Below are 16,396 nucleotides of genomic sequence, written 5' to 3'. Positions count from 1 at the left end.
TTTATTCTATGGTTCAGTCAAAGGTCGTGTGAGTTATGAGACTTTTCAGAAACAGAGCCACATGGAGGATTATGCTCATTAAAAGTGAGCTATAGGCTGAAGCTTTTAATATTCAGCTGACTCTCCTGCAGACTTCAGGGGGCTTTTTCATCATCATGTTCAAAATGAAAAAGCCTCCCCAGTCCACCTGAGGTACTTTATAAGCTCATCTGTTTAGACATAGTGCATTACTTCTAAAGAGAGGGTGAACAACAGACAGAAAAAGAGAGAAACTGACAGCCAAAAAAATGGCAATTGGATACGCACAATATCAAATTAGATACAGCAAAGATAGCTGCAGATTTAGGTGTGTAATATACTGTACCATGCAATGGAAAAGGGGTAAAAGAGTAACACTAACACCAAAAGCTCAATTCATGGTATTTGTTAAAAACTATGGTATTGCAGTTATTTGCAATCCACTTTATACCTAAAACCAATACATTATATATATTTATACCTATAATGATATCTTTATTTCTATATTTATACTTATATGTCTGTATAATTTATTTATAACATTAGATACACTACTGTTATGTCAGATGCACATACCTTTCTTGCATACTGTACATTGTATATATGCACGACGTACATTCGCTAAACTCTACTTACTTTATTTGTATTTGTATTAGTTCTTCTTTTGCTTGTTCATCTACTGGAGGCCAATAATTTCCCTTGTGATAAATAAAGTATCTATCTATCTATCTATCTGTTTATATATCTGTCCATCTATCTGTCTATCCCACCTGAAGTACTTCATAACTTCAGGAGCTCATCTATTCGGCATTACTACATAAGATCTGATAAACAACAGACACAGATGGAAGAAACTTAAAGTCAAAGAAGAAGAAGCAAGCCCGCCATGTTTCTCATTTTCAAATGTAATGTATTTGGAAACTAACAAAAACAAATACCAAGTAAAACTAATGATGAAACTATTTGAAGTTTGTTTGTTTGTTTAATTCTTATTGTCATTTCGGCTGCTATGGCTATTACCATAGCTGAACAAGAGTCAGTCTTTAAATATCAAAGTAGGGGGTCGATTTGCTTTTTTACTAGTGTGTATAGTGGTTAGAGTGCTTGTGTGACCATAAGGGTGCAGAATTTAATTGTGTAGTTGTTTGTATGGTAGAATTTTCTTCTGGTGTTATTCATCTTTTGGTATGAATAGATGACGTGTTTGACAGAAGTTCTTGAGCCACAGAGGGGGCAAAAGGGGGCAAAAGTGCAGTGATAGCTCAGTGGTTAAGGTACTGGACTAATTTGTTTGTTTGTTTATGTTTAACGCCATATCAGCACATTTAGGCTATTTATACGGCAGAACATAGGTTGTATGTACTGGACTAGTAATCAGAAGGTTGCCAGTTCAAGCCCCATCACTGTCAAGTTGCCACTGTTGGGCACTTGAGCAAGGCCCTTAACCCTCGATTGTTCAAAACTGTGTTCAGTCATAACTGTAAGCCGCTTTGGATAAAAACGTCTGCTAAATGCCGAAAATGTAAATGTAAATGTAAATCTTCTTTTAGTAGGTAGGTATGGGTCAATTTGGTGTGTCCTATGCGGCATCTTGTGTAGATAATTTGTTCCTATAGTATTTTGGACTATTGAGCTCTACCCGTTTTTATGGTAGGGTGGATCTCGTAGAGTATGTTGGTGGTAAGCTCATGAATTTAAAGTAAAACACGGCCCCCTCTGGTTGGCGTGTGTGTGGAGAGTGTGTGTTACCTGCTGCTCCAGGTATGTAGCGTTCTGGGTAGAGGTCAGTGAGGAACAGGCTGTTAATGAGGGTAGATTTGCCCAGTCCTGACTCTCCTACAAAACACAAGTCAGTCAGAAATTACAGCAATAATAAATATAATATAATGACGTGTGTTTACCTGTGAGTGGACTCATGTAACTCACCTACAACCATCAGTGTAAACTCAAAACCTTTCTTCACCGACTTTCTATGGACCTGGTTGGGGAGGTTGGCAAAGCCCACGTACCCTGCAGCTTCAGGAAACTACAATATACAGGCAAACACAAGCAGAACATGAAGCGACTGGGATTCAGCAGCATAAACACAACTCATATTAGAACAGTTTTTTTTGTCTTGCGTTTATATTATTTTTTCTTACTTTACCTTGCCTTTCTCTCCAGACTGGGACATGACTGTAGCTATTCGGCTGAAAAATGAAGAAAGAGAAAAACAAAAGCTTTTAGCTGCCTGCCTATTATTCACCTTGACAGTATCTAGAAGGGAAATGAACACATTGGCTAAAATACAAAAGAATTGCATGTTTTACCAAAACATGGGACAGCTTGCTTTTATCTAAATGGGTTTTTATTTCCGACAAGGTTACACACAAGCTTATAATCTTCATGCACACGCGCACTAATGAACACGTGATTGATGGTGTTAAGTGGTGGTCTTCGGGCCGACGTGGGGGAGTGAGTACCAGTGTAAACAGGGAGAGAGAACAGTTATGTTTATCTTTCATCTTCCTGAAGACCTTTACTACACACACACTCCTCCCTATGAATGAGCTAATACAAAAAAGGTGAGCCAAGTGAACCTTACGCACAATATTAATCGCTGATGATTTGTTGAAACAGGGGGGCTTGTCAGAACAATGGGTTACACTACAAAGTGGATTCCGGGGTAGCCAGGTCAGGGATTGTTTAATGTAGTCCATCTTGAACAGCCTGTTAAAGCAAAATATGACCCATCTAGTTCTTACAAAACAGCTCTATTAATTAAATTCTGTCCTTCATACGATTATAACTTATCTTAATCCAAAAGAGGAACAGAATCATTTTAAATCGTTAAAAAAACAATTCTGTAACTAATACAATGTCAGATTTCTCTGAATCCAGCACTTTATAAAGCACCGTTATCCGTTAAATAGAACGGAATGCCTTTATTCCGGCTTTTTTGGAAGCCGGGGTCCGAGCGTAGCGTCAGCCATCGTACGGCACCCCTGGAGCAAAGAGGGTTAAGAGCCTTGCTCAAGGGCCCAACAGTGGCTGCATAGCAGAGCTGGGATTCGAACTCTCAACCTTAGGCCCAAAGCCCTACCCACTAGGCTACCACTGTCCCATTAAATAGGAGTAACATCACATAACTTAAACATTTTATATATATATTTTGTAACCCGATTGCGTCATGCTTCCTCTTTACTAATGCTGACCCCCGCTCTGATTTGAGGAGAATGAAGCTAACCCACGCCCCCTTCCGACACGTGGGCAGCAGCCGTATGCATTTTGTCACCCACACTAGGTGAGTGCATATATGCGAATCAGCCTTGTGTACGAAGAGACACACCCTGATCCGCACTCTTTCCCCGCCCCTGTGCAAGCGCCATCAATCAGAGGTCGTAGTGCATCAATTATGAGAGAGAGACCCCATCCGGCTTAATATCCCACCCCTATATGAACAACAGGCCAATCGTTGTTCGTGTGGCCGCTCAGCCCAGCCAGATGGCAGAGCTGAGATTCGATACGATGTGTGTTTTACCGCTGCACCACCTGAGCGGCTTACATTCTATATTTTACCTCTGTATCTTCTACACCTGTATGAGAACAATCATGAAATCATTTTTTCTTTTCATTTTTATCAACCGCTCTATCCTGCTAAGGGTCGCGACAGGTCCGGTCCCACCGGGAAACACTGGGCGCAAGAAATCAGGTTAGTGAGTATGTATGTTGTTATTAAAGTGGAGATATCTGTGGATGGGAGTTTAAGGTCTGTTGTCTGCTCATTCGTTGTTCTTCTTGCTAGCTGATCAACTCTTTCGTTTCCTGCTATGGTCCGCAGTGGGCAAGATCCTGCAGTATTTTATATCAAACTTGCACTCTGTAAGTTTGGGTTTTTTTTTCAAAATGTTGATGATGGTTGGGTGGAGCTGAATATGGGATTCCAGAGCTTGCAGGCAGGATTTGGAGTCAATAAGTACGTGAGCTTTGTCTAGTTGAGTAGTGTCTATAAAGTCTAAGGTCAGTAAAAGGGGAAAAGCTTCATCTGTAAAAGTAGTGCAAGAGCACGTTCTGTAAAAGCTCCAGCACACACACAGAAGCAAGGCGGGAGAAGGAGGTCCTGTTATTGCTAGCCGCCAGTGGTGAGAACAGTAATGTGGCACTAGATTAATGAAGCGGCTCTGTTATTGCCACAATCACACTAAGCTGCATCACAGGGGCTTTAAAATACAGCAGTTTCACACACAAAGTCCTTATTAATACTTTTACATGCTAAATTCATATTTTATACACAAGTGTATGTCTGGGAACAGTGGTAGCCCAGTGGGTAGAGCTTTGGGCTATGAACTGAAAGGTTGAGAGTTTGAATCCCGGCTCTGCCATGCAGCCACTGTTGGGCCCTTGAGCAAGACCCTTAACCCTGTCTGCTCCAGGGGCGCCGTTCGATGGCTGACCCTGCGCTCTGACCCCAGCTTTCAAACAAGCTGAGATATGCAAAGAAAGAATTTCATTGTACTGTACACGTGTGTATGTATATATGACAAATAACAGCGTTCTATTAAATATGGTTTTAAAATAAGCTTTTTGTTAGTAACTGTCTAATCTCACTGTTTAAGAGAAAGTGTGTATTAAAACAAGTGTCTGTGTATTACTGTGTCAAAATTTCACAAGAACCAGCTAATTTAACACCAACAGCACGTCACATCTCCCTGAAACTATTGGAAACACACTTTTGAGTGACAACAACAACTGACCACCAGTGGTAATTTGACTAAAGAGATTTGCATTTACAATAATCGAGGTAAAAGCAATTCTGAAGCTCTTAACCGAATTCCTGACGGAGTTTTCTAGCATATAAACCATAAACATGTGACCACAAGGCACACACACACACACACACACACACACACACACAGTAAGCTTATTACACGGATTAGTACTACTAAAGGCACAGTGTATAAGATATGGACCGGGTTCACATTTTGAGAGGTTGGATTTTAAATCCATTTACGGGCGGCACGGTGGCTCAGTGGGTAGCACTGTCGCCTTACAGCAAGAAGGTCCTGGGTTCGATCCCCAGGTGTGGCGGTCCTGGTCCTTTCTGTGTGGAGTTTGCATGTTCTCCCCGTGTCTGCGTGGGTTTCCTTCGGGAGCTCTGGTTTCCTCCCACAGTACAGATGTGCAAGCGAGGTGAACTGGAGATACTAAATTGTCCATGACTGTGTTTGATATTAAACTTGTAAACTGATGAAAGTAACTACTGTCATGAATGGAACTAAAGTGTATAAAACATGACGTTAAAATCCTAATAAATAAATAAATCCATTTTTCTTTCTTTTTTTTTTGTTTTGATTCCAGCAAAAGACTCAAAAAAGTGATAAATAGACAAAATATAAGTGAAAAGTCTATAGAATATTGAAGTTACACCATTTTGAACCATTTAACAATAAGAAGGTAAATTGGTAACAGGTGAGGGTTTACATTTACAGCATTTAGCAGATGCTTTTCTCCAAAGCGACTTACAGTACTGTGACAGTATACAGTCTGAGCAATTGAGGGTTAAGGACCTTGCTCAAGGGCCCAACAGTGGCAACCTGGCAGTGGTGGGGCTTGAACCACCAACCTTTGGATTACTAGTCCAGTACCTTAACCGCTAGGCCACAACTGTCCCAGAACTGTCCTGGTTTAATGATTGGGTATGAAAGGAGGATCTTGCATTAAACTTCTTAATGCAAGATTACAAATAATTTAGATATTTTACCATCTATAGTACATAATAATTTAAAAAGATTTAGGGACTGTTCAAAGCAAACCAATGTTAAATGTGCATGAGTTTTAAAATCATGCATGAGCAACTGTCATGCTACTGCCTCATTCTAGCCTTAAGGCCTTGGGAGTAGTTTGGAAAACTCTTGCTACTTGACACAGTACACCACAGTGTCTAGAAATGCAACCTGAAAATCTGATACACAAAAATAAAGGTGCAAAAGACAACATCTGTCATGGTATGGGGGTGAATCAGTGCCCACAGCAAGGGTGACTTGCATGTGTGTCAAGTTACAGGCTCGGTGGGTAGCACTGTCGCCTCACAGCAAGAAGGTCCAGGGATCGATCCCCAGGTGGGGCGGTCCGGGTCCTTTCTGTGTGGAGTTTGCATGTTCACATTATTAGTGCACATTATTATATTGGAATAACAGACCTATAGTATAAAAGTACTTCAAATTGCCGATATTTTATAGCTAATTTATATTATTATTAGTGGTAGTAGCAGCAGTAGTAGTAGTAGTGGTATAGTAACAAACCTCATATTCCTGCTTTTGCACAGTACATTTACTTTAAAAACAGATTAGTACCATGATTAGGTACTTGTGTCTGTCGCCCACTGTTTTGCTCAATAAGAAGTTGCAGTTTTGTAGGGATCACAATGTTTTGAATAATTATTTATTTATTATTTATTAGGATTTTATTGTCATGTTTTAAACTTTGGTTACATTCATGACAGAAACGGTAGTTACTCATTACACAAGATTCAATGATGAAATTTAATGTCAAACACAGTCATGAACAATTTAGTGTCTCCAATTCACCTCACTTGCACGTCTTTGGACTGTGGGAGGAAACCGGAGCCCCGGAGGAAATCCGTGCGGACACGGGGAGAACATACAAAACTCCACACAAAAAAGGACCCGGACCGCCCCACCTGGGGATCGAACCCAGGACCTTCTTGCTGTGAGGCAACAGTGCTACCCACCAAGCCACCATGCCGCCCCAATGTTTTAAATAAATTCCAGTGGGGTTTGGAAGCAAAGGACATGTATGAGTGTGGTGTGAAAGGTGGTTGGGGGTGTTAGTCTAGATTACCCCACGTACGAGTTAGTGATTTGTTTTTATTGTGCTTTCAATGACCGGGGCTCTTTTCACAAAGTGACGCACCAGTGTTTCTGATAAAGACACATTAGTTAATAAAAGTGAACAAATCTTGACAGTTGTACGTCTGTTCCAAAGTGGCCATGGATATATTATATAAAATAATGTGGCTTTTTCGCTGTTTGATAAACAAGGAACAATTTCCCAGGTAAAGCGGTCTGGGTCCTTTCTGTGTGGTGTTTGCATGTTCTCCCCCGTTTCTCTTTGTTTGTTCATTAAGATTTTAACATCATGTTTTACACTTTGGTTACATTCATGACAAAAACGGTAGTTACTCATTACAAGATTCATCAGTTCACAAGTTTAATGTCAAACACAGTCATGGACAATTTAGTATCTCAAATTTACCTCACTTGCACGTCTTTGGACCGTAGGAGGAAACCGGAGCTCCCGGAGAAAATCCATGCGGACACGGGGAGAACATGCAAACTCCACAAAGAAAGTACCCGGACCGATCCACTCCACCTGGGGATCGAAGCCAGGACCTTCTTGCTGTGAGACGACAGTCCTACTCACTGTGCCACCCCAACGTTTTAAAGGTCGTATACGTGTGTCGGGGAAAGGTGAGGGGTGGAGGGGGTACTCTAGATTACCCCCACGTATGAGTTAGTGATTTATTTTTATTGAGAATGACTGGTGCTCTTTTTACAAAGCGACACACCAGTGTTTCTGATAAAGACACATTAGTTAATAAAAGTGAACAAATCCAGAGTGGTCATGGATATATTATATTAAATAATGTAGTTTATTCCCTGTTTCATAAACAAGGAACAATTGTTCAGGTGGCGCGGTCCGGGTCCTTTCTGTGTGAAGTTTGCATGTTCTCCCAGTGTCTGCATGGGTTTCCTCCAGGAGCTCCGGTTTCCTCCCACAGTCCAAAGACATTCAAATGAGGTGATATAGCGATACAATTGTCCATGGAAAATACAACAAGATACATTTTGTGTTCTTTTAAAGGCTGATATTTTTTGTTATTCAGACACTGAGAGGTCAGAGTTTTGGAAACTTCCAAACTACCCCCCTCATTTAAGTTACAAAGGGGGCAGAATAAAGTTCTGACTAAATATGATCTCTTTGTGCAGAAAAGAACATTTTACAGATATAACAATCAAATCTTAATAAACTTTAAAGACTCTTAATGTGATTTCTGTTCATACTGACTATCCTGAACTTTTAATTCAATCGCCTGAAACGCCAACACCCTGTTGTAATAACACTGCTGCTAGAATAAAGCCAACAACAAAGCTTAATGTGTGTTGTAAATAAGTAGTGCGTTATAATAACCAATATCGTTCATTATAACGTTTATTTAATTGAAATGTTTTGAATGTTTTGGAGTTTTTGTTGAAACTTGTATCATTAACTTCCGCACACAGCACTCTCAGGCTACTACAGCGTCAGACTGGACTCAGCTCTCCAGCCAGCACTACACACAACAAGCATTAAGAGGTGCATTACAGGAGAAGCGCTTACCTCACTAAACGTCTGTTTAAATATCAAATACAGACTTTTCTCTTCCTCTTTATTATTCTCACGTTTCCCAGGCCAGTCCAGGGGATCCGGAAACCGCTGCAAAACCTCCTCCGTCCCACAATTCCACAAATTTTTGAACTACAAAGTAACAGGCGCCATTACGGCTCTTCAAGGGCTGTTCAGAGAGCAAGTTAAAGCGCGAGTTTGAGCCAAGATGGCGAGAAAAGGCGCACAGTTTCAACCAGGAGTCCTTTTGGGCTGGTCTTTCGATAGCAACGGACGTGACTGGACATGCTCAACGATTTTAAAAGTAACAGCGTTAAAATGATAAAGTCTAAACTGAATGTTTACACAAAAACAAAAGAAATACCAAACACATAAGGGATGACTCTTACTAAACCACTTTTTATTCTATGTGATAAATGTATCCTTATCAGGGAGGATGTGTCACTTTAAAAGTGTAAACAGTGTACAAAGTAGAAGAAAACTTGACTGTCCCATATTAAAACTAAATAGAGACATTAAATAAATTATTTACTTTAATAAAGTGGAAATATGTTTATGTCATAAATCAATGTTCCTTGTGTGTTTACATATGCCTTCATTTGGCATCTTTAGACAAAATTGCTTCATAAATAAAACTTACATGTAAACTACAATTTCCCGTTTCCAAAAAAGTTGGGACATTTTGTTAAATGCAATAAAAACAAGAATGTTTTGTCTACGAAAAAGAGAGCTTTAACATGAGAGTCTACGAGTGCAATCTGGGGCGATTTTCAGTTAGAGTGGTACTGTACGGAACACAACTCGACGCTGATTGGACTACGACATTCCGAGGCAAGACAGACTGTCCAGAACAGTCACAGCTAGTTTAACACTGGTTGAATGTGATAGAAAAATTTCTTCCCTTTCGCCCTTTGGTGGTGCGTCGACCGATCGCCCTAATGAACGAGCCGTCCCTAAAACACGAATATACATATATACACTCATACATATATATCTATATACTGTATACTATATATATAATTAACTGTCAATAGTGCAAAGAAAAGATGTGTTTGCAATTTTTTCACTGAACAACTTACTGTATTTTTTAAATATAAACACATTTACAATTTGATGCCTGCAATACCCTCAAAACAAGTTTGGACAGAGGCATGTTTACCACCATATTCTATTACCTTTACATGGTTGCAGCTTTTCAAGTTTCACATTTTTGCACATTCTGACTTGAAAGAACACATTAGCTGTTCTAGAGTCCATGGTCACAATTTTCTGATTCTCTACTTCATACAATTTTAACAGTAAACAGATCTTCAAAGTCATAGAGTGTGTGCGCTTGACTGCTCTACCTGCAGTCCAAACTGGTGTAGCTTCAATATTCTACTTTGCCAAGTTCACTCTCTAAAAAAGAATAAAGGGAGAGGACCTGCTATAAAAGTAGCAGAACAGCCAATCCACCATCTGACATAGTCCACTTCCAGCGGGATCTGTCTGTGGTGTCCGCTCATAAAGGAGCTGTCATAGATGACCACAACACTAGCTGAGTTTCGGAAAGAAGTAAAAATACTGGCCTTAGAGCTGGCAGAAACAAAAGTACTGGACTCTCAGAATGTTCAGGTGTCAAAAACACATAAACACCCCAAAGATGCCTGCTTAAAGGAACCGTCTGCCAGCCATAACGGCATGGCAGGTGGCCATGATTCTTTAACACGCACCCCCGGCCAATCTCTATGGAAGTGGATCTGTTACACAAAAAATCTTTTCTATGTACCTTTGCTAATTAAAAAAAAAAACACACATTTTAATGCATTGTCAAAAATGTCAGAATGCTTGGGAATTGAGGTTGTAATTAACTGGCTGGTGGAAGGATACTAAAGTACCCAATGAAAACCCACACGGACACAAAGATAAAATACGAGACTCCTCAGACAGTAAACTATGTTATGTGCACTACCACACTTCAAAATTAAATTAAAATAAACATAAACTCTGTCACCACCGGTCACAACACTGGACAAAAGCTGTTCTAGCAGGCCACATGAATGCAATAATGCATATTAATAAAAGGCCTATACAGTAAAGGAGAGACAGCAGTGCTGCATAGCAACATAAACCCTTTGGACCTTAGTTCACTTTCTTTGAGGAATTTGGCATGTATTATACACCGACCAGGCATAACATTATGACCACTGACAGGTGAAGTGAATAACACTGATTATCTCTTCATCATGGCACCTGTTAGTAGGTGGGATATATTAGGCAGCAAGTGAACATTTTGGATTTGAGCGAGTTTGACAAGGGCCAAATTGTGACGGCTAGACGACTGGGTCAGAGCATCTCTAAAACTACAGCTCTTGTGGGGTGTTCCCGGTCTGCAGTGGTCAGTATCTATCAAAGGTGGTCCAAGGAAGAAACAGTGGTAAACCAGCAACAGGGTCATGGGCGGCCAAGGCTCATTGTGGCCCGTATGGTCCGATCCAACAGACGAGCTACTGTAGCTCAGACTGCTGAAGAAGTTAATGCTGGTTCTGATAGAAAGGTGTCCATGCCTCGCCTGGTCAGGGCTGTTCTGGCAGCAAAAGGGGGACCAACACAATATTAGGAAGGTGGTCATGATGTTATGCTTAATCGGTGTACATGTTAGTCTGTGTTTTCATTAGGTGTGATGAAGGTGTGATGAAGTAAATTTGTTATTAAGGGTGCGATGTTAGAAGTGGTTATTTTAAAAAAAGATTGAATGAATTTACATGGTGTACATGTTTCTTCATATATTCACCATATTACATCAAGAAAATAATTCCTAAAGTAAGTAAACTGACAAAATTGTGTAACTGTAATATATTTTCATCCCTCATTTGTGCGCAACTGTTGTCCACAACTAAATCAAATGCAGTACTGCAATTCTTTCAGTGTAGGTATGGAACCAGCAGCTTTCCAATGAAGTATTGAGGAATATAAAAGTGCTCACTTATTCACTCATTTTGAGAAGTGTTGTACACTACATCTGTTGCTTTCGATAGAGCAAGTGCCCTTCTCTCCCTCCTCTCTCTATCCCATTGTCTTGCGGTCCAGCTTCCCTCGCTTTACATTGGTCAGTGGCAGATGCGCTTCGATGTGATTGGACAAAAAGTTTTGCTTTTCCACTCGAACCCTCCTGTAGACTCGTTCACCCGCTCATTTCAGCAAAGCTTCTGCACTGCTTTTGTTCTCCACCTCCCTATCATTTGTGAGTCCGTTATTCAGCGCGGCACTCCAACGAATCCTCCTCTCCGAGTGCGTGTTTCAGCCTGGCACAGTCATTACGCGGTGATGTATACCTGATTTATTCATACATTGAAAGAAAACTTACAGGATTTGGACTTTGTAGCTCTTTTTTATTAAATAAAAGTTTATAAAAGTATAGAGGAAAGATGGCTTCGGCTGCATTGGAGCTGCTGGGCTTGACGATGGCAGTGCTCGGGACCCTGCTGGAGATGATCGCCTGCGGGCTGCCCACATGGAAAGTGACGGCGTACATCGAAGCCAACATCGTGGTTTCGCAGACTATCTGGGACGGTCTGTGGATGTCCTGCGCAGTCCAGAGCACGGGCCAGATGCAGTGCAAGGTGCACGACTCGATGCTGGCGCTCGGCCGCGACCTACAGGTGGCGCGGGCGCTGACTGTGGTCTCGTCGGTGGTGTGCGTGGTGGCGCTGTTGGCGGTGATCGCCGGCGCCCAGTGCACCAACTGCATCCGCGCCGAGCGCGTAAAAGCCCGGGTGGTAAACATCGGCGGCGGGCTTTACCTCATCAGTGCTTTACTTGTGCTCGTTCCTCTCTGCTGGATGGCCAGCAACATCATCGCAGACTTCTACGACCCGCATGTACCCACTGCGAAGAAGCGTGAAATGGGCGCTGCGCTCTACATCGGCTGGGCATCTGCGGCACTCCTCATGCTGGGAGGCGCGTTGCTCTGTTGTTCCTGCCCTCCACCATCAAACAACGCTGGATACTCGGTCAACTACGCACCCACCAAACGAGCCACGACGAACGGAGACTATGACAAGCGGAACTATGTGTAAATGTACCAGGAGAGGAGCTGCAGCCAAGTGTATCTCCAACAACATACCATCCGGACCAGTAGGATTTCCACCATCCACTACAAGGGAATCAGGAGTGATGACCCCAGTTAGTCCTACATTATATCAGCCTCAATAATTGCAAAATTAAAGATCAGATTTGTATTCTTTGAAAAGAACCCTCATGGGTTCAGGAAATGGGTTATGCTTAGAGCCCTCCCAAGGCTCCATATAGACTACAAACTTTGACTTTTTAATATGAACAAATGAAATTTTTCTTACATTACATTAAAATGTTTACTCAGCCTCAGTGATTCCAAAATTAAAGATCAGATTTGTATTATTTGAAAAGAACCCTCATGGGTTCTTGTAATGAGTTATACTTGGAGTTCTCCCATGAGCTCTGAATCGACTACAAACTTTGACGTTTCAGTATGAACAAATAAAATGTTTTTACATTACATTAAAAGGTTTAATCAGCCTCAGTGATTGCAAATTTAAAGATACGATTTGTATTTTTTAAGAACCCTCATGGGTTCAGGTAATGAGTAATGCTAGAGCCATAGACTACAACCTTTGACTTTTCAATATAAACAAATGAAATATTTTTACATTACAATAAAAGATTAATCAGCCTTGGTGATCGCAAAATTAAAGATCAGATGTGTATTCTTTAAAAAGAACCCTCATGGGATGGAGCCACGCTTGGAGCCATACAAGAGCTCTTGATCGACTACAAACTTTGACTTTTCGATATAAACAAATGAAATATTTTTACATTACATTAAAAGGTTTAATCAGCCTCAGTGAATTAAAGATCAGATGTGTAATTTCTAAGAACTTTAACCAGAGCTCTGAATTGACTACAAACTTTGACTTTTCAATATGAACATTAAAAGGTTTAATCAGCCTCAGTGATTTCAAAATTAAAGATCAGATGTGTATTCTCTAAGAACTTTTATGGGTTCTTGTAATGAGTTATGCTTAGAGCCCAAACAGAGCTTTGAATCGACTACAAACTTTGACTTTTCTATATGAACAAATGAAATCATTTTCCTCTATAACTAAACCGCTATACATACTATCTAGTATGGTAGAATAGACACTGCATCTCTGAACTGCTTATTGAAATATGTTCTACTAGTTTAACATAATAAAGCCCAAACTATCACATTCACCTCTCAATCATCAATACAGAAAATAAAAATTGAACGTAGGCTACAGTTTTGTTTTTGCATACTAAGTTTGCACACTTGTATTGCACTAAGTATGCACCAGTGTGTCATCGTAGTATCCAGACTAACAGTACTGTTCAAATCGCTTCCATGCATTACAAGCCTTTTTTATTTAGATGTGACCAGTCCTGTTTAAAAATAAAGTCACACTTACACTAACTAATTTTAGACTACAGCTCCGGTTCATCTTCACCCTGAATCAACATTTTGAACATCTTCTGCTGTCCTTACACAAATTAACTAAACAAATATCTGTAAGAATCGATTATATTGATGATGTGTAGTTACACAATTCGAAAAGGTGTACTTTTGTTTTATTCCACCCTAAACCCTACATAATATAAGATAAATAATCGCATGAATTTACTACCATAAAACAAGAGAGTTCTGTTCTTTTTAACAGAGTCGATTCACTTGATTCACTCCAGTCATTCTTGTTTATTAAACTACAACAGGTGGACAGTTTGCAAAAATATTGAAATTAAAGTTAGACCTAAATTAACTGAGATAACTTGCTGTTGTACTGAACAGTATAACAAAATGGTAACAGCCTAATTTTGTGGCATACTATTTAGTATGGTAGTGTGCAGTGCGGACGTAGAGCGCCTTTTATGTATGTAGCCTTCACCTAGCCTGAATTAGCTAATTTACATCATTTAAATGTGCACCTCATTTACACATTTACAAGAAAATAAATTATAACACTAATGAGTGGCTTTCATTTGAGCTATTTTCTGAAACTACGGTTTATTTAAGATGACATTTAAGTTATGTAAATTCAAGATCATGCTTTTTAAAGTGGATTATAGGCTATAGGCTATGTAGCATCGATATTTCTACAGAACATAAAATAAATGACCTGTCTTTTGAGGTTCTACTTTACTGGGGTGCTTAGTACTTTTTTAGGCTCTCTGACTGTTTGTTCCAGACTGTTTTAAACAGCCTATGCATTATAAAGAACGTAAATGTGTCTTGCATTCAAGAGTTTGTACCACAATGATTATTATTCTTATTAGAAACCTTGTTAATTGAAAAGTTGGAATACATTTTTTTTTCAGGAGGCCTACGTGTGCATAAAAGTTAAAACATTAAAATGTTACAAAGCAGGGACATTTCTTCTTGGACTGCTAGCGTGGGCACAACCGGACAAAACACAGGACAGAAACTGTGGCTCGTGGATTTTCACGGTAACTGTCCAGTTAGGACTAAGGACTAAGTGCTCTGAAGGACTAATGTGCCTCCTCTGGGATTAATATGCTGGATATCTGTTTGTACTTGTACTCAGTTTATTCAAACCAATGCCAAACTATGTAAACTGTCTACTTGGTTTATTTTGTATTTTCATGAATTCTCCTTTGTGTACAGTGTTCTATATCTTCATGTTTTTAATAAACTGTTGTTGTTGTAAGCAAAAATGGACAAATTTTTCTGGAAAATAGCAAGTAGCAGCAGAGGCGGGTTCAGAAGCTATCTTAAGATTTTTATTTAGGTGGTCCAGTTTGAAAAGCACTTTTATTACTTTGCCTTACAAAAACACTGCTATAAATGTTCTTCTAAAAAGGTCAAGCTTTCAGTTCTTTAGAGGGTCTAACACCCACAGAGAGAGAGAGAGAGAGCACATTGTCCTGGTGTGATTGCTTACTACAGGGTTTTAGTCTGGTCTCTTAATTTATTATTATTATTATTAGTAATAGTAGTAGTAAAAGCAGTAGTAGAAGTACTGTAGTTTTTTAGTTTTTATTTTACATTTATTTTAAAACAGAGAGCCACTAGACTTCTGAAAATAATACCAATGAATGTTTTAACACTGATTAAAATGTTATTTTAAGCTTTTTTGTTGGTTGTCAATAATTAGATTAGATTTAACTTTATTGTCATTGTGCAGAGTAAACAAGCACAAAGCCAACGAAATGCAGTATCTAATCAGAAGTGCAAGATAGAGATTATTTACATATATTACAGTTAAAGTGCAGAAGTGACCACATAAGTGAAATGAGGAGATATTAAGAAGTTAAGAATATTAAACAGATAATGTTGATATTAAACAGATAATGTTGATTGTGCAGTGTATAGACTAATATATATTTACAGAGTAATGGAAGGTGACTAAAGTGGCTTCATGAATGGATAATGAATGAGAATAAATAAAGTAGAGTATATAAGTATAGCAGATATATACATTATTGTTGTGCTGGTGTAAGTAGTGCACCAGTGCCATGTGCAAATTTGCAAAACACATGGTATATACAGGTGAGATGATACATTTGTAAAAAGTACAGAGTTCAATGTGGTTCAAAGTGCAGTGATACTTTTACATTGGTGTGGAAGAGTTTAGCAGGGTTACAGCCTCAGGGAAAAAGATCTTCCTGAGTCTGCTGGTACGAGAGCGAAGGCTCCTGTAACGCCTGTCAGACGGAAGCAAGGTGAAAAGTCCATGATTAGGATGAGAAACATCGTTGATAATGTTCCTCGCTCTGCCCAGGCACTGTTTGTAATAAATGTCCTGTATGGTGGGTAACTGGGTGCCGGTGATGCGTTGGGCGGGTTTTAACCACCCGCTGGAGAGCTTTCCGGTCAGCTGCGGAGCACTTGCCGTACCACACAGATTATTGTAAGTATACAATATGTTCAGGGTGAGTCAAAAGTCGCAGGACATTTGACTCTGAAAATGACATATCTGAATACCCCAGCAAGTAATGGGTG

General features: G+C 39.8%; 2 protein-coding genes across 2 annotated transcripts in view; one reads left to right on the top strand and one right to left on the bottom strand.

Moving 5' to 3' along the window:
* zgc:63587 (uncharacterized protein LOC393431 homolog) overlaps window positions 1-8,485 on the bottom strand; it is a 46,474-nt gene extending 37,989 nt beyond the window's left edge. The window contains exons 1-4 of the mRNA XM_062998877.1: window positions 8,398-8,485; window positions 2,165-2,207; window positions 1,945-2,044; window positions 1,768-1,854 (exon numbers count right to left, since the gene is read on the bottom strand). Of these exons, the coding sequence (XP_062854947.1) occupies window positions 1,768-1,854; window positions 1,945-2,044; window positions 2,165-2,191 (214 nt within the window). The 5' untranslated portion in view covers window positions 2,192-2,207; window positions 8,398-8,485. The remainder of the gene's footprint in view (window positions 1-1,767; window positions 1,855-1,944; window positions 2,045-2,164; window positions 2,208-8,397) is intronic.
* A 3,143-nt stretch (window positions 8,486-11,628) lies between these two features.
* cldn5a (claudin 5a) lies at window positions 11,629-12,954 on the top strand. Its single transcript, XM_062998876.1, has one exon. The coding sequence runs from the start codon at window positions 11,811-11,813 to the stop codon at window positions 12,459-12,461; it is 651 nt and encodes a 216-aa protein (XP_062854946.1). The 5' UTR covers window positions 11,629-11,810; the 3' UTR covers window positions 12,462-12,954.
* Window positions 12,955-16,396: the final 3,442 nt, after the last annotated feature.

Source organism: Trichomycterus rosablanca, chromosome 7, assembly GCF_030014385.1.
Source record: "Trichomycterus rosablanca isolate fTriRos1 chromosome 7, fTriRos1.hap1, whole genome shotgun sequence".
Taxonomy (NCBI): Eukaryota; Metazoa; Chordata; class Actinopteri; order Siluriformes; family Trichomycteridae; genus Trichomycterus; species Trichomycterus rosablanca.
Note: the sequence above shows the minus strand (reverse complement) of the source record. Positions and strands in the feature narration are given on the sequence as shown.

Bases quoted from the DNA above. Each gene is read 5' to 3' on its own strand.
- cldn5a (XM_062998876.1), top strand. From the start codon at position 11,811: ATGGCTTCGGCTGCATTGGAGCTGCTGGGCTTGACGATGGCAGTGCTC.